At 46.6% G+C, this 16,701-nt stretch overlaps 9 protein-coding genes across 10 annotated transcripts; 3 read left to right on the top strand and 6 right to left on the bottom strand.

Moving 5' to 3' along the window:
- Nucleotides 1–188: 188 nt before the first annotated feature.
- On the bottom strand, nt 189–2,066 carry LOC131287640 (GPI mannosyltransferase 3). Its single transcript, XM_058316705.1, has 3 exons — nt 1,809–2,066; nt 851–1,702; nt 189–783 (listed from the first exon to the last, which is right to left on the bottom strand). The coding sequence occupies exons 1-3, from the start codon at nt 1,931–1,933 to the stop codon at nt 189–191; spliced, it is 1,572 nt and encodes a 523-aa protein (XP_058172688.1). The 5' UTR covers nt 1,934–2,066.
- Nucleotides 2,067–2,705: 639 nt separating this feature from the next.
- On the top strand, nt 2,706–3,952 carry LOC131287069 (SUMO-activating enzyme subunit 1). Its single transcript, XM_058316085.1, has 2 exons — nt 2,706–2,845; nt 2,924–3,952. Exons 1-2 carry the CDS (start codon nt 2,754–2,756, stop codon nt 3,834–3,836), a joined length of 1,005 nt encoding a protein of 334 aa, XP_058172068.1. The 5' UTR covers nt 2,706–2,753; the 3' UTR covers nt 3,837–3,952.
- Nucleotides 3,953–4,004: 52 nt separating this feature from the next.
- Nucleotides 4,005–5,323, bottom strand: LOC131284275 (sialic acid synthase). Its single transcript, XM_058313129.1, has 2 exons — nt 5,083–5,323; nt 4,005–5,021 (listed from the first exon to the last, which is right to left on the bottom strand). Exons 1-2 carry the CDS (start codon nt 5,182–5,184, stop codon nt 4,005–4,007), a joined length of 1,119 nt encoding a protein of 372 aa, XP_058169112.1. The 5' UTR covers nt 5,185–5,323.
- On the bottom strand, nt 5,197–5,894 carry LOC131287166 (dynein light chain Tctex-type protein 2B-like). Of its 2 annotated transcripts, none has more exons than XM_058316190.1 (2): nt 5,649–5,894; nt 5,197–5,598 (listed from the first exon to the last, which is right to left on the bottom strand). In XM_058316190.1, exons 1-2 carry the CDS (start codon nt 5,830–5,832, stop codon nt 5,327–5,329), a joined length of 456 nt encoding a protein of 151 aa, XP_058172173.1. In that variant the 5' UTR covers nt 5,833–5,894; the 3' UTR covers nt 5,197–5,326. The 2 variants fall into 2 exon arrangements, with proteins under 2 accessions (XP_058172173.1, XP_058172174.1); XM_058316191.1 differs by having other exon boundaries at nt 5,197–5,583.
- A 381-nt stretch (nt 5,895–6,275) lies between these two features.
- Nucleotides 6,276–8,251, bottom strand: LOC131286627 (zinc transporter 7). Its single transcript, XM_058315609.1, has 2 exons — nt 8,001–8,251; nt 6,276–7,930 (listed from the first exon to the last, which is right to left on the bottom strand). The coding sequence occupies exons 1-2, from the start codon at nt 8,179–8,181 to the stop codon at nt 6,987–6,989; spliced, it is 1,125 nt and encodes a 374-aa protein (XP_058171592.1). The 5' UTR covers nt 8,182–8,251; the 3' UTR covers nt 6,276–6,986.
- Nucleotides 8,252–9,461: 1,210 nt separating this feature from the next.
- On the top strand, nt 9,462–10,363 carry LOC131289624 (small ribosomal subunit protein eS25). The gene is made up of 2 exons (XM_058318919.1): nt 9,462–9,517; nt 9,848–10,363. The coding sequence occupies exons 1-2, from the start codon at nt 9,515–9,517 to the stop codon at nt 10,202–10,204; spliced, it is 360 nt and encodes a 119-aa protein (XP_058174902.1). The 5' UTR covers nt 9,462–9,514; the 3' UTR covers nt 10,205–10,363.
- Nucleotides 10,364–10,391: 28 nt separating this feature from the next.
- On the bottom strand, nt 10,392–11,392 carry LOC131289623 (nucleolar protein 12). Its single transcript, XM_058318917.1, has 2 exons — nt 11,251–11,392; nt 10,392–11,169 (listed from the first exon to the last, which is right to left on the bottom strand). The coding sequence occupies exons 1-2, from the start codon at nt 11,331–11,333 to the stop codon at nt 10,422–10,424; spliced, it is 831 nt and encodes a 276-aa protein (XP_058174900.1). The 5' UTR covers nt 11,334–11,392; the 3' UTR covers nt 10,392–10,421.
- A 408-nt stretch (nt 11,393–11,800) lies between these two features.
- Nucleotides 11,801–14,199, top strand: LOC131284274 (protein FAM114A2). Its single transcript, XM_058313128.1, has 2 exons — nt 11,801–13,886; nt 13,957–14,199. The coding sequence occupies exons 1-2, from the start codon at nt 11,811–11,813 to the stop codon at nt 14,029–14,031; spliced, it is 2,151 nt and encodes a 716-aa protein (XP_058169111.1). The 5' UTR covers nt 11,801–11,810; the 3' UTR covers nt 14,032–14,199.
- On the bottom strand, nt 13,973–15,273 carry LOC131289900 (probable dimethyladenosine transferase). Its single transcript, XM_058319240.1, has 2 exons — nt 15,155–15,273; nt 13,973–15,095 (listed from the first exon to the last, which is right to left on the bottom strand). Exons 1-2 carry the CDS (start codon nt 15,210–15,212, stop codon nt 14,233–14,235), a joined length of 921 nt encoding a protein of 306 aa, XP_058175223.1. The 5' UTR covers nt 15,213–15,273; the 3' UTR covers nt 13,973–14,232.
- Between the last annotated feature and the right edge of the window lie 1,428 nt (nt 15,274–16,701).

Here is a 16,701-nt window from a genome sequence, read left to right as displayed (position 1 = left end):
CGTGTACCTTTCTTTGAAGGTAAGATAACTTAATCTATTAGGAAAGAAAACATACGGTATTAAAACTTTTTCTTACGGAAGGATATTGCATCGAATAGAACGCTCTTAAATTTCAAGAAAAAAGCGCTAATGATAAAGAAAAAAGTAGTTCATGAACACTTTTTATGGTCGATAAGACGCGCGTCGATTTAAGCATTGTACTCTTCATTGTCATTTTCGTAGTCATCTACCACTGGAAGGGGGGTCGTGGTTGTGGTTGTGGTTGTGGTTGTCCTAGGAGTCGCATTCGGATCGTATCGTTCGTATACTTTCACGAACTGCCCGACTCGCTCCGATGGATAATCGGTGTGGAAGAAGGACACCTTCTCACGGTAGATGGAAAGAAAGTCTTTGATCTGCGGCTCGAGCACATCGAACGCAACCACGTGCGATGGAAGGGCGCTGACTGGGTGGACCGGTAGATTCTTGCGCACCCAACCCATCGGATTTTCGTAGAACTGAGCTGCTTCGTCGACGTAATTTTCCTTCTCGTCCAGGTTCGGTTCGCAGCGCAGGAAACGCATCGTTACGTTATGGTGCACGTGGCTGTAGAACGGCGTCGAATGGCATGGCATGAGGAAAAGAACTTTTGCCGGGTTGTTGAACTCATCGCGGTATTCCTTTGCGTTCGATGCCAGGTAAGGCATCACATCGAGCGTACCACGCTGGTGCACGAGTCCGGTGTATCCAGCCATTAGACCATTGACGGCCACGATGAAAAGAGCTGCCAGCCAAATTGTTTTGCTACAAAAGACAGATGAAGACATATTATTTAGTTTAAAGATAAGATATTTGTCATATACTACTTTACCTCGAAGCTTTGCGACTCCAACGGGACAGATAATCGGCTTCAACGTACAAACACATTGGTAGTACCGGTAGCAGGAAACGGAACTCTTTGTGAGAAAGCAAGGAATACACGACCACCGTAAAGAGCACTGAGTACAAGAGTACCGCACGCTCCTTGTACACCTTACGATGGCGTACGGTTTCGTAGGATGCCAGAAGGAACGGAAACAAGTAAACTCCCAGCACAGTCGGAAGCCCGGCGTACACATACCAGTACCATGGATGCTCTCCGTAGAAACTTCCCACACCTTTGAGCACATTGTACTTCAGAAACTCGTACGTTGAGAACACTAGCGAACCGTGGAAGTAGCTGTCAACACCGACACTGAGTGCACCCGTGAGGAGCCCAATCAGAAAGTATCGCTTGAGCAGAATTTCCCACGTCGGATGAGTAGATTTTTTGAAGTGATACAGGCACAGCGGAACCCAAGGGATGACCGAAGTGGGGCGCATGAAAAATGATAACCCTACGATCCACAGGAAGCGGGTGCATTCCGAGGTCCAGGGGAAGTAGCTAAGCGCCACCATCGTCAGCGACGTTTCGATCGTGTTGGCTAAGGTTCGCGAACCGACGTAGAACCAGCACCACGAGGAAGCTAGCAGGAATGCGGACCATTTGCTTTTTTTCGTCCAAACGTAGAACCGATAGTCAGCATACGCGCTAAGCAACGCTTGCAGGACACGCGGAAGGACCGTTAGCAGTTCCACCGTGTCAACGTTTAGTAGTGCGAGCAGTTTATACAGGCCGGCAATGAGCGCGGGGTATAAGTAACTTCGCAAACCGGCAGTCCATTCCCATGTCAAGTGTCCGTATCTAAAAGGCCAAAAAATGGGTTCATTGAAATTTAAAAATATTCTCCTTTAAAGGTTAAATGGCGGCATCGGGCTTTAAATAAAAAAAAAACAAAAAGAATGCTTACCCGAACGCTAGGCGATGGGCCACCTCCAAACTTTGCCAGTATTCGTCCGGAACGAACCATGTCGTCACAAGAAACACTGAAGCGATACGAACCGCAAGGAAAACCAAAAACATACGGTCCAACATTTTGTACGAATACCCGGGGAAGTATCTACAAATTGCCGCACCGCAACTGAAGACCTCCACTAGAGCGATCGAGAACAGGCACGCGCGTGGTTTTACTATCTGCCGGCCGTTCCTTATGCAAACAAGCGTACACACAATCCTACACACTGCGCGGCGCTGGTGGGAATCGTTCGGCTTCACTTTCCGCCGCCAAATTGCCGGCTTATTCGCTGCAAAACAAATCGTTTCGACACTTTACGAGAACGTACACCACGTGCTTTGATCACTTTTTCGATGCGCCAGCGAAAGGCCGCTTCCCCTGGCGTGGTGGACACGAAAATTGGACTCCACAGTCGCTGCCCAAGAACGACGAAAATAAACTGTGCTTCTGTTGCTCTTGCGTTCCGGGAGCGATCGACGCTTGCATCATGCGTGACGTTTTGTTTTCATTCGCGTCTGATGACGTAACTTTAGCATGGATCGGAAAGAAAGAGACAAACGCAGCTTTGCGTTCTCAAACAGTCGTTGGAAATCAGTTAAAGTAACACATGCCACGCATAATTTTATTAAAATAAATAAGATATTGTTGTTGTTTGTTCGATTGTTCTTTTGCTTTCATAGGACTTTAAAAAAACAGTTTGCGTAGCCATTTTCTTCGTTAAGAGTAGCTCACTTTTTACTGAGCAATTTGCTCAGTTCAAGGTAGTCATTTGTATCTGTCAAACCGGCCGACCGGAATTTTCGGACGCTAAACTAACTTGTTTCTGCCGCCCACGAGAAAAGCAGACTTTTCGTAATATTTCTGTAAAACTGTGTCGTTGTAATTACGAAATAAACAACCATGGTTGAATCAAACGGCGTAGAGTTGACGGAGCAGGAGGCCGAGTTGTACGATCGGCAGATTCGCCTGTGGGGTTTGGATTCGCAGAAGCGGTAAGCAACTAGCTTAGTTGTAATCTTCCATTAAATAGCGCTCGTCCACTGAAAAACATATTTTATCCCCGTCGGTAGCATCCGCGCGGCCCGTGTGCTGATTGCCGGACTCAATGGTTTGGGTGCGGAGATTGCGAAAAACACCATACTAGCTGGTGTTAAATCTGTCACTCTGCTGGACGACCGGAAGGTAACGGAAGAAGACTTCTGTTCGCAGTTCTTGGCACCACAGTCTGCACTGGGAAGTAACCGGGCCGAGGCATCGCTCACCCGTGCCCAGAATCTGAACCCAATGGTCGAGCTGAAGGTCGATACAGAGGCGCTAGCAACAAAGCCGGATGAATTCTTTAAAGAGTTCGATATCGTGTGCATCATCGGTGCACCGACCGCTGAGTACGTTCGGGTGGACAACGTGTGCCGCGAAGGAAATGTGAAATTTTTCGCCTGCGACGTTTGGGGCATGTACGGAACATTCTTTGAGGATCTACAGGAGCACGAGTTCGTGGAGGACGTATATAAGCACAAGGTCATTTCCAAGGCAACCAAACAACAGAAAGAGAAAACGGAGATGGTTTGCATACCGTGCAAGCGCGTGTTCAAGTATCCCGCGTATCAAGCACTGGTGGATTACGATTTGAGTGCGCCGGCCAACGCGCGCACCTTGAAACAGAACCGTGTGGCTCTACCGCTGGTACGTGTGCTGCAAAAGTTCCGTGACGATGAGCAACGTGATCCTGCTTACGGAAAGCGTGAGGAAGACTTGAAGAAACTGCTCGAGCTGCGTGACGCTATGGCACCAGGAATGGTTCCAGATTCGGCGTTCGGAAACGTTTTTGCACAGATCGCTCCCGTCACCGCCATTGTCGGTGGTGCAGTGGCACATGAAATTATCAAGGTTGTTTCCCAGAAGGAAGTTCCTCACAAGAATCTGGTCCTGTTTGACCCTGAACAGTGCACCGCAACCGTTGTCGAGGTTGGTTGCGAGAACTAATGTTCCATGTTGTAATTCTCTCTTCAGTACTGTAATCTACATTTTATTCCATTATAAGGTTTTTCGATGTGTTTGAATTCTCCGAGAATTTGTACGCCAATAATCAGCGAAATAAACGTGATTTAATAAAAAATGTCTTGTATTTGTAATGGTGTTGTGTTAGTTACATTAAACGAAATGGTTTTCAAAAGCAGGATTATCCATAGACACGGCTTCTTTAAGCTTTTTCCCCAGTATTGTATCGATCTGCCGGGGAGACAGACCCTGTGGCTCGCTAACTTTTACTCCAATATCTCCCTCGGCAAGAATGCTTCCAGCGGGAAGATTTCTGCTGTACACAAGCGATTTTCCCAACTTGCTGTGACAAGGTTTTTCAGACTCCAGCAATACTCTATCCTTTACCGCAACTTTCTTTAGCGCTAGCTGCAGTTTTGCCTCATCAAAATCACCTACATCCAGGACGGCCCGCAATTTTTCCACAATCGATTCGCTCGCGCCCGCATTCCCTTCGATCGCACGTATATAGCGTACCATGCGGGCAAATTCCGGAGGATCCAGTGAAGCCCGATGGTCGGTGCCTTTCCAAGATTTGTCGAGTGTAAAATGTCGCTCAACTATCTTGGCACCCAAAGCTACACTGGCGACGGAAAGTTGCACTCCTAGCTCATGACCGGAGTATCCAATTGTGAGCTCCGGGAAATGTTTTCGGTATAAAGGAATCAGTTGCAGCATCGAATCCTCCGGTGAGGTTGGATAGGCGGAAACACAGTGGAGCATTGCAACGTTTTTTCGCTCCCGGAGGATGTTGTACATCGAGCAAATGTGTTCCCAGTCCTGCATGCCGGTGGAGACGACGATTGGAATCGATCGGCCAGCGGCGTAGCGTAGCAGTGGTAAGTTATCTGCATCCCCCGAACCGATTTTGATGAAGGGAACGCACAGCAGTGTCTCTAGTTCGTAGAATGACGCCATATCCATGGCCGAGGCGGTGAACAGAATTCCCAGATCAGCTGCGTAACGCTGCAGTTGCCAATATTTGTCAAGTGAAAATTCCAGAAAAGCTTTATGTTCCCCGTATGTTGTGCCCCAGGAATTCGAGCCGGCGTATGGCCGAGCAAGGGCAGCAGCAGTAAACTTTTCCGATAGATTCGACCGTTGAAATTTAACGCAATCAGCACCACAATCCTGAAATATTATAAGATCATTAGAGCAATCAAAGAGCAATGTTTTAAATGCTGATTAATACCTTTGCTGTCTTTATCATTTCTTGGGCGACGTCCACCGACCCCTGGTGATTTTGGCCGATTTCCGCGACGATGAATACTTTTCCACTGTTGAGGCTATACATTGTGTTCGTACGATACAAAAAGGTCGACTAGTCGTTTGGTAAAAATTAAAAACACTAAATTGCTATCTTCACACAAACTGAGAGGAACTGGAATTGTTGACAGGTCATCGCCCCTCCCTTTCGGGTCCCTCGCAGCATCCCATCAATAAAGGTAGAGTCCGTAAACTGTCACCACACAGAAGATGGTGGAGTTTTTAAATTCCGCAGTCGCGTAATTATCACACTCTGTGTCCCATCGGCATCGCGACACGTATTTACAACCGGCGCCCAACTGCTGGCCCAGCATCACCTGCACGACATGCTTGTACCGGTACATTTCCAAATCTTTTACCTTCAGGCTGATTTCGTCCGCCAGCGATTTGGTCCAGCGTGACGCGTCGGCCGCGGTGTAGGTTTGACCTGGAAAGAAAAACACTTATTTACAACATAGGGGCTCGCTTGACCACCTGGTGGTGGCTACAAACCTGTGAGCGTTTCCGTGAGTACTGTCTGGATGATTTCACGTATCCTTTCCGATTTGAATGTTTCACTTAACGCCGGGCGCATCTGGTACGCGGCCGGCGCCGGTGGAATGCTGGTTTCTCTCGCGTCACTCTGCATCTTCAATTGGCTTTTCACGAAGTCTAATTTATTTTCTTCCTTGACCATTGCTGTTATTGCATCTTTGCTCACACAGAACTGTTGTAATCGCTAAAACTCACGTATCCTAGCGACCATTGAGGTGGCGGTTACTTTGTTTGCTAAACAACAAAAACGATAAACATTGCCGAGCACGGCTGCGCTTGGGTTTACCTCAAAATGACGGAAAAGTTTTCTACTTTCAAACGGTCACGAGGATGACAGAATTTTGTTCAAACAGAAAATATGCTAGTCCAGTTAAAAAAATCTTTTACAATTAATACATTCTAAGTTTTGATCCTTCGTAAAGAAAATTGTCTGATTGATGTTCTGTGATATACTAGATTTAATTTCGCCGAACGAATGTTTTAAAGACATCCATAGCCATTCTACCAAATATCCTTTTCATAAGTATGAAATACAGAAACGTTCTTTTGCTGTAGTGTAAATTTCCCCGATTAATAACACAACAACCCATTTCAACGTAATTGTATATTTTGTTTCCAATTTACACCTTTCGCAGAAGGTAAGTAGTGTAAAATAAACAGAACTGCATTACGATGCATTACAACTTGTTCCTCTTACGGTCGATCCATGCCTACGTGTTCGTGAATGAACCTATTGCTGCACAATAGTTCATCCTTTTTTCACTTTTGTAATTATTTATTATATTTTACGTCTCCAGCATCCTCAACGGACACACATAACATGTAGCCTAACATGTAGCGACTTTTTTGTTGTATTAAGAAATAAGAATAATCTGGTTGAACAACCACAGCACGCTACAGCTATATAATGCCATTGGTTTTGCTTGGTGATGAATATCGCAGCAAACAGGAAATCAACGTCGTTGATTGAATGACGATCAGCAGAGACGTTCGGGATCCAACCCAATACCTTACGAAATGTCTGCTGTGTTACGAGACGCAGCATAATTCCTACCTTTGAAATGTTTGTAAGCAATACTTCTTCTTCCACTAGGTGGTGCTTATCGATAAAAATGGAAAGGATACAACCGATAATTCTAGGACAGGGAAAGAGGTAGTATCAGGAGGAAGTGATAAATGCCGGCGGGAGGGCTTAAGAAAAGAACCTGTAAAAATGCCGAGAAGCCGGAAAGGACCTAGGATTCCCTAATTCCGGCTCCTGTTCCCTGGCTCAAGTTTTGCCCCGGTTTGGAATTATCACATTGCGGAGTAGTCCAGCTGTATGTTCATCTGCCGGACGCCAATCGCTTCGAAGATCATGCGCGTATGCTGTACCACATACTTCGGGTCGACGTTCTTGGAAACCTCCAGCTTAATAACACCGACGTACACGTCGGTACAGAGCGTCCAGAAGTGTGGCTCCTGTACGCTATAGACACCCGCCAGCCCGGTTACCTTCTGATAGCAGGACGGCAATAACCGATCAAGACCCACGGGCTGCCGCTGCATAAGAATCATCACCGATTCCTTGATGAGCGAAAGCGTGCTGACACCAATGGTAAGCGCAATAAACATACTGCAGATCGGATCGGCTCGCATCCAGCCAAAGAGCTGCATCAGCACGGCCGAAATAATTACACCGACCGATCCGAGTGTGTCAGCCAGAATGTGCAGGAACACGCCACGCATAATCTGCGAGTTGTGGGACACGATTTCACCTCCACCATGGCTGTGGCCGTGATGATCGTTTCCACCATGCGAATGTCCATGATGGTTATTCGATAGCAGATTGTGCGTATCGTGACTGTTGCTAGCGCCACCGCCGTGTGAATGTCCGTGGCTTGCACCACCACCTCCGTGGGAGTGACCGTGTCCGCCACCTCCGTGGGAGTGTCCGTGGCCGCCGTGTTGGAATGCATAGATACCGACCAGATTCACCAGCAGCCCGAGCACCGATACGACAAACAAACGCTCGTGTTTCACCTCAGGTGGTTCGATGGCTCGCTCGACCGCTTCGGACATGATGAAAAATGCGATGAAAAGCAGGAACAAGCTGTTCACAAATCCGGCAAGCACTTCCGCCCGCACGTATCCGTAAGAGTATTTCTCGTTTGCTCGCCATTTCGTGATGACCGAAGCCGCCAGTCCCGCCAGGAGCCCCGTGCAGTCGAAAAACATGTGGAATGAATCCGAGATCAGTCCTACAAAATTTTCACAAAAGAACATCTATGACTAATTCCATACCGTCACGTTTTCCAAACGTATGCTTACCTAAACTGTTCGTCCATATTCCGTACATAAGTTCGACAAAGGCAAAACTCAGATTAAGCAGCAAAAAGAAGAACAAATTGCGTGAGTTGCGATCGGAGAGAATGAGTCGGGTGAGACTATTGAACTTTTCCCGTATCCGATACCCGAATCCACGTGAGTCTGTATGCGTTAACGGAAGCATTTTGAAGGTTGTTTGGCGCGCCGATAAGCTCGTAATTCAACGCGATATATGATGAGGTAAACTGTACGGCCTTAATGTGCACTGAATTGTGGGTACTCCGTATCGGTCACAAATCACTGCATTGATAAGTAAAGGTTCTGTTGGATAGAAGAAAGAATACATCGGAAATCATTAGCGAAAAACTTTCTTGTAATCGGGTATGATCATTGCCGAGTAATTTTAAAAATGTCCATCGGGTTCCAACTGTTTTCCCGTTCATCATCAAAGAGCCCACGGCCAAAACGGTCGTCACTAACACCCGAACGGAATGATAAACAATAACGTCCTCCTTATGTTTTGCTTACGTAGGCACAAATTATCAAACAAAGTTCGGCTTCCGAGTTTCCGTGTGTCTTCCCTTTGGTAAACATCGCTCGCTGTACAGCGACGGTAAGAAAATGGACTAATGACGGGGAACTTTTTTTCACCGCAGTGCTGGCGCGTACCGTGGGTTTTTATCAGTGACGGAAGCACCGACTACAGACGGTGGCAGGGAACGGTGACTGAACATTGCTCACCTTATGTTTTCGAACGGTTTGGCTGCCTGTTCTTATTCCGTACGGTACACGGTTGCTTTGTACTTCCAGGATTAGCATCGTTTGTGAACCATGTTGTTTAAAAGTGGCTTTCTAGGTCGATCAGTCCAACCGTGCCTGTGTTTTCCAGTCCGTCCCGACTCGATCACCACTTCAGGGAAGATGTATTCGCCGATTGATCACAGTTGTTGACACGACAGCTGTCGGTGGCATTTGACAGCTGACTAATCAGGCCGGAGTTGACTCAACGGTTTCATCCGATTCCTCCAACGAGCTATTCACTCCAATCCCAATTTTAGTAGCACAATTTAGCTTCTAATGCTATAAGAATGGGAATTATCATGCATAGGGAATATGTAGATGGTCCCGGGATCAGATATTTGTATATTATCGGGAACAGATATTTTTATATTGTGAATGTCAAAAAACCGAGTCTGCGTTTCACCAAAAACGCACACTTTTATTTCGTTAAGTTTTAGAAAAATGAAAATAGCTCAAACTGCAAATTATAACCAAAATAAAATTTGAATAAATATGCAAAATCATAAGCAAAATATTTACTACTTTTTAAGTAACATACCGGCATGAAACGTTGTATTTTAAGATTATTTACAGAATTCCATCGGGGAACGCATCGATTAAACTGACGTGTGAAATTTGACAGTTGTACATGCGCGTTCTTGACTGCGTTTCTGAGCTTCCTCCTTTCAATCAATTGGCGACGACAGTGGACGGTCTTTTCGAGTCCATACTTCAAAATGGTAAGTTGGAATCAATAAAGATTTCGACTAAATTCGATGTTTTGGTTGTGCCGGGAGTCTTTTCTTGTGATAAAATGAAGCTACCCTTCGTCCGGCTGCTTCTTCAAAGTGAATGAGCAGTGGAAACGTACTTGAACGCGAATTAATGCCAGCCTGGTTCTGTGACGCGAGCTTCATGCGGGGTGGTATTTGTGTATACAACCTCGATGAAAGGCATATTCCTCACGCACAGAATTGCAATGAATTGACTCGCCGCACAACAATGTCTTCGCCAACCAACTGGTGCTAATAGCCTACTGATGTGTGTTTACTATTCTGCTCTTCTTTTAGCCTCCGAAGAAGGATACCAAGGGATCGGCGAAACAGCCGCAAAAGACCCAGAAGAAGAAGGAAGGAGGATCCGGAGGCAAGGCCAAGAAGAAGAAGTGGTCGAAAGGAAAGGTTCGCGACAAGCTCAACAACCAGGTCCTGTTCGATAAGGCCACGTACGAAAAACTGTACAAGGAGGTTCCCGCCTACAAGCTGATCACCCCGTCGGTCGTGTCGGAAAGGCTGAAGATCCGTGGTTCGCTGGCCAAGCGAGGACTGCGTGAGCTGTGCGTTAAGGGGCTCATCAAGCAGGTCGTCCAGCATCACGCCCAGGTCATCTACACCCGCACCACCAAGGGTGACGATCCGGTGGCGTAAAACGATTCCGTTGTTTTGTTCTGTGCATACTGAGTGGTGAAGCAGCGAGCGAGGTGCACAATTGTGCCGGTGTAACCCGAAATTGTCCCTCGGAAGTGAATCCATGAAATCATAAGAAGCTTCGGAATGGAAAAAAATATACTTATGATTTACTAAGTACACTTCAAGCGATTGTTCTTGTGTTCACTTTCCCTTTATTCCATGCGCACTAGTTATTCTAATCATCGTTACTGCGTCTCTGTCTGCTCGTTTCTCCACGGCCGGCTAATCTATGTTTGTTAAAGCCTTTCTTCTGCTTCAGATGTTTCTCCTTGAAGTGCTTAACGCGGCGTGACTTTTTCAGATTTTGCTGCTGCTGTAGACGGTGCTTCTGCCGGAAGGGTTGACTTTGCTTCATCGATTTCAAGGCGTACCGCTTGATTTTGTGATTTAATTCCTTCTTCGAGCGAATACCATCCAGATTCAGCACCGGACCCTTCTTTTGTCTGGACTTATCTTCGCCCTCTTGAACCTTACCCGCCTTCTTTGTCTCATCATCCGATTCTTCCGTGAAGGCTTTAAGCTTTCGCTTGACTTTTTTCTCCCCCTCAAGCTCCATACCCGGCACAACGCCAAGCTGGCGCTCGTCTGCTTCGTCGTCGCTTTGTTCCTGCTCCTGTTCCGACTCACTATCCTTCGCGCCTCGATTTGCTCCAATCCAATTATTTTCCTTGGCCAACTCGGTGGTCGATAGCTCCACAACCTTTACTGTGACGTTCTCCGTGTCGTACTCCTCCTCTTGATCTTCCTCGTCCTCCTTTTCCATTAGTTCGGGTATCGGTTTAAAAGAATGATACAGCTTCTTAACATTGTCCTTTGCCTCGTCACGAATACGTTTCTTTTCCTCTTTCAGCTTCCGTTGCATTTGACTGATTGCAATTTTTTTGCGATGTAGCTTGCGTTTGTGGAATCCGGAAAGGAATTCCCTGTAATAACACATGGTAGAAACGGGTGAAATGAATTTACGTTTACTTCACAAAGTACACCACGGGAAAACGGTAACTTACGCCCTCTTTTCTGGATTAAAGACCAGCTCCGTCTTCTTCCGAGTGAAAGGCTGTACATTACCATTTTCTGATTTACGTTTCATCTCGTTTGATTAGTTTTAATAATGTATTTTAACACTGTTGTATTTTCGTGCGCTTTGCTAGTTTGCGGCAAAGAAAATGTAAACAAGTAACACATGGAAGGTAGTGTTGGGGGTGTAATCTAGAACCCAATAGCTTTATGCAGTTCCGTAGTTTGGAGCTACGGCAAAAGGCCACCAAAAAGGCAGTTGTATAACTTTTCAAAGAGATTCATTATCTGGTGCTTTTAGAGTAGGAAATAAAAATCACCACATTTATATGATAGCATTCTGTTGTTCAAATCCTTTTATCGAAGTAAATCGATATTTCATTTGCAATAAATCTGCTCACCGAGTCCGCGTTCCCAGTCTCTGTATGCAATTACAATTTGCGAAACGTCATCGGTTGTTGATGGTCCAAGAGATTCTTTTTTATTTTGCTAAAACTTAGTCGTAGTTTCCATTTGTTCCTGTAATCCGTGGACGTGCAAACGTAGCAAAATGTGCGATTCGGATAGCGAAGAATTTGCGAGCGCTGACGAGGCTTTTGAGGAGATCGAACCAGACGAGCTGGAAGAGGTGCTTGGAAGTGTAAAGCCGTCGGATGTGTCGTCGAAGAAACCGTCAGCCAAGGAAACATCTGCAAAATCTGACGTGGATGTTGTACGCACTTCAACTGCAAATGCCAATGCGTCGGAGGACACGAAAACCAGTCCCATCAAGGATAGTGCTGATGAAAATGCTAGCACGACTGGTGGTTCTGAAGAGAAAACAGGTGCTCCCATTGAGGAGATTTCCAAGGTTGCCCATCATGAGGATGCCCGTATGAAAGAGGTGGACAATTTAGATGCGCCAACGATGACAAAGGCGGAAAACGATAAAGGAACAGAGTCAGTGTCCGTCAGTAAACCAGCATATGCATTACAACAACCTAATGTTTCCCCAAAAGATGAGGCGGAGAATCGGTTGGATGAAGGTTTGAAGAACGATAAAATCCCCGAAGTGCCACCCGTGCTTCAAGCAAAACCCCCGACACAAGCCTCTGAAGAGTCGGTGAAACCGAAAAAGTTAATCCTTAAACCCGCCAAACCACAGGTTTTCGAAGAGCCGAAGAAGCCAATGGTGAAGAAAGCTGATCCAGAACCTCCGGTACGGAAACAAGCGGAGCCTGAAGCGACGGCCGAAGAAGGTTGGGATGATTTTGACGATGATTGGGGCGATTTTAATGTCGACGGCGGGGATGGTTCGCAAAAGGTTGTGGCCGCTAAATCCAAAACAGACGCTGGGGAAGAGCAGCGCTCCTCCAAGGCCAGTTTCAAGGACGTTGATATTGATGACGTTGAACACAAGTTGAAGGATTTTATGACACACAAGGACGACCCACCGCTAACGTCCGTGCTCGACCGGTTATCGACGAACGACGAGAAGCAGTCCGCCGGACAGTCGTGGGGTAGCTGGAAGCCATCGTGGAGTGGAGCGGCCGTATCGTTCCTTTCTACCGCATCCAAATCGGTCGCCTCCATTACGACCAACATTACGCAGGTGATCGAGTCCGGTATCGGAGTGCCCAACCCGGAAGATTTGGCCCGCCGGCAGGCGGAGATGGAAGCCAAAATGAAAGCCGAAGGATACCTCCGGGAGGAAAGTGAGGAAGCAGAATCGACCTCCACGGCAAAACCATCCGATGATCGGTTCGGGTTCGATCAGCTCGTTTCGGGCGTGACGCAGATCAGTAGTAAAGTCATTACCGGAGGATTGGATACGCTCGAGGGAATCGGCAAGAAAACGATGACCATCTTGCAGGAGAACGATCCGGGGTTGCTGAACAAACGGAAACTGCTCGGGCTGCAGCCCAACGATGGTGTCATCCTGAGCCAGGTGCTGCGGGAGGCGAAAGCGAAGACGGAGGAACGCGAGCGCAATCTGAAACAGATCCAGAAGCATCAGTACAAGAAGAAGCTTCACTTCGAGACGCTCTTCGACGACTACCATGGGCTCGTTCACCTGGAGGCACTCGAGATGCTCTCGAAGCAGGCCGCCCTAAAGTTGGAATCGTTGATGGCACCGTTGACGGGGAAAGCGCTCGAGGATCTGCAGGAAACGATGAGCGAGGTGAAGGAACTATGCGAGCTGCCCGACATGGACCACGACGATGCGGATGGGCGCCATACGGCGGACGAGCTGGAGGCGAAGCTAAAGGAAGCGATTGTCGATCTGGATCCGAACCTGAAGGTGGATTTCAGTGAGATCCTTAAAAGCTGGACCGAGTACACGGCATGGATCGACGACGGACGGGCAGAAGACCGGACGGCGCAGGATATCTTCGAGAAGGCCATGCGAGCGCTAGCCCAAACGACGGCCCTGTGCGTGCTGCGGATGCATAAGCTGGCGGAAATTTTACTCATCAGCGAACACCACAGTACGGCCACCGAGGCGGATGTGGTGGTACAGCTGACGACGGTTTTCTGCTGGCATTTGAGTGGCGTCGCGACCCGGTTTTGCAGTGAGTTAACCAAGGTGAAGGATGAATGCGCAGATGAAAGTGATAACGGGCTTGTTACGAATATATTCCTCGAGGTGAGTATGATTTTTTTTCCCAGCCAAGGAATTATTCTACAAATGTTCACTTTAATTTTTCTTCATCCAGGGATCCAATAGTACATCGTACATTCAGAATGCGTTCCAACTTTTTATACCGATTCTGCAGATGGGGGCTGCCTAAAGCGCGCCGAGATTTGTTGTCCGCAGGGACTCTTCCACCAGCATCACCACACGACGTCGGAGACGTTACTGTTAAGCTCCCCTCCAATCGGTATTCGCCCTGGAGCCACGCATCGATGTTACAGTCCTTTCGTACTTTTTATTGGAAAATATACATATTAGCACATTTACCACATTTACCGGTTGCTTTCTTTCTCTCGCCCTAACTGAAGTGAAAACCTTCCGCATTGAACGCCTGCAGCACGGCCATAAAATCGTCAATGTCCATCGACCGGGCGCGCTTGTTACCCGCGTCCAGCTTGTCCAGTATCCGGTCGACCATCTCCTTCACGTTGAGATCGTCCGGCACGTCGAGGTTTTTGAGCGAACAGTGCAGCTTGTAGTTGTCCTCCAGGGCGGCCAGTACGGTCGTCTGCTTGAAGGCGGCGGCAAGTGTTTTGTTTTTCCGCAAGAACGCAATCCGTGTCAGCCCATCCCACTCGGTGTAGTTAATCGGTGGCGGTGGATTCCGGGGTTCGATACGCACCACACTGGATTCGACCTTCGGTGGTGGTTTGAAATTGTTCTTGCCCACCTTCATCAGCATGTCGACTCGGGCGAGCAGCTGCGTGTTGATGCTTAGCCGGCAGTACAGCTTGTCGCCCGGTTTCGCGACCAGCCGTTGGGCAAATTCGCGCTGAAACATAAGGACGGCGCAGCGGAAGAACGGTCGGTGGAGAAGTAATTTAAACACAAACGGTGAACTGATCTGGTACGGCATGTTTGCGACGCAGATGTCGAAAAAGGGCAGGTCGGTCTTTAGCACATCACCGATGAGAATCTGCAGTTTGGGTTGAAGGTGCGTTCCCTGGACGCGCTTCTGTAATTCCGCCACAAGCCGTGGATCGATTTCGCAGGCAACTACCTTTTTGACCTTTTCCAGTATCTTCACCGTCATGTTACCAGTACCGGGACCGATTTCCAGGACCACATCCGTCGGTCGTAAGGCTGCCTTGTCGAGCATGGATGTGATGACGAGCGGGTTTTTGAGAATGTGCTGACCGAAGTCCTTGTTGAACACAATACCTGCAATAGTACGAAATGGCTAAGATCTGACGGGGTTTGAGGGGTCGAAATTATTCTACCCTGCTTCGCAACCTCATTGTGCACGCGAGACTTCTTTTCTACGCGTACTTTCGGCATTTTCACACTTTTGCCAATAGAAACTCTATCGCACGAACAAAGTAAACAATAACATGTGCGATGCTTTCGTAAATCTCTACAAAATGATACTTTGACAGCTGTCAAAGATGATAGCTAAATAAACATGGATAGGCAGTGTTGCCAGCCGTGTGTAGAGAAATTTGAATTTATGCACGATAGGTACCAACGGTAACACGTGTTACTTTTTTCTCTATAGTGGCTTATATACGGATTTTATAAAATACATTTTATCGTTGTAAGACATTTGATCATCAAGACAAAAATAGATAAAACCGACCAAGCGTCAGATTCATTGTTTTCATTTCAAATATTTTATTTTATCTCAACATATAATACTTCGAAAGAAATGATTACTCAAACTTAAACTTACGAATACCGTACACTTGCCGTGGACTATTCTCTATGAGGGAAGGGATCATCTTTTTGTGGCTGTTTGGAGACCAATCTTGCTGCGGGACTATACTATATTTCCAACCCAAAAGGTACGCAGGAGTCGGGTGGGGACTATGATTAAATAGTGGTGATGTGTTGTGTAAGGTTTATTTCTGGCATTGAATCTTGCGAACCAAAAATATGAGTCTGTTGCCTTCGACAAAACAAAACAAAAGAGGTTGTCGTCACTGAGTGAAGTTTGAACGGTCAAATAAAAAAAGATTCCGATCCGTAAACCGATCACTGTTGAATGTTTTTTTTTTCGAAAAAGAAAAAAAAAACTGAAAGATATTCACTCTAAACTACTTGCTTTCTGGAGCGTTATTATAATTCAATTTATCATGATACAACTGTATGTATCGAGTGATTTTGCTATTATCGATTTTGCTTATTCCGAAGAGACAACTTGGCTAGCTTGGTCGAAGCTTGCGCAACGCCAAAAAATAGTTTGCCTTTCCTGTTTGACTGTATCATTCCGACCTCGGATCGGATAGGTACGGGCCACAGCGCGACAAGCGGATTCAAGTGTTTGGGGGCATTCGTTCATCCGTGGTTTACCTTCTGCTGGTGCCTATCGTTTCTAATCTTCCTTTGTAATCGCTTTCTTACTGAGCCTATACTAAGTTTAAATTAATTTAATTCTCGCCATAGTTTCTTTTCCCGTTAGTATCACATTTGTTTCCACATTCACCATTGTTGCTTGCTGTTGCATTTCTTTTTCTATCGCTCTCTCCCCCATGTTTCCACTGCGTATTTGTTGTTCACGCTTTGTGTTCAGGGACTCGATTTTACGCTCGAACAGACATTTTCTTTACTTGTAAAATGTGTTTTAGATGCACGCTTTCGTTATTCAATGTTTTGATTGGTTGTTGGTTTCTCAACTCGGTTTGCAGGTCGTTCTAGTTGCGCTGCCTTTCTTTTGGTCTATTAGGCTTCACCTTTGACTGTTGTCACAGCATTTAGTTTTACGCCCATATTATTCGAATATGTTTTTTTGTAACTTTTGTTCTAAATTAAGCACTTCCGACATGGAAAG

The sequence above is a fragment of the Anopheles ziemanni genome, chromosome 3, assembly GCF_943734765.1.
Source record: "Anopheles ziemanni chromosome 3, idAnoZiCoDA_A2_x.2, whole genome shotgun sequence".
Taxonomy (NCBI): Eukaryota; Metazoa; Arthropoda; class Insecta; order Diptera; family Culicidae; genus Anopheles; species Anopheles ziemanni.
This window is presented reverse-complemented; position numbering and strand designations above follow the sequence as displayed.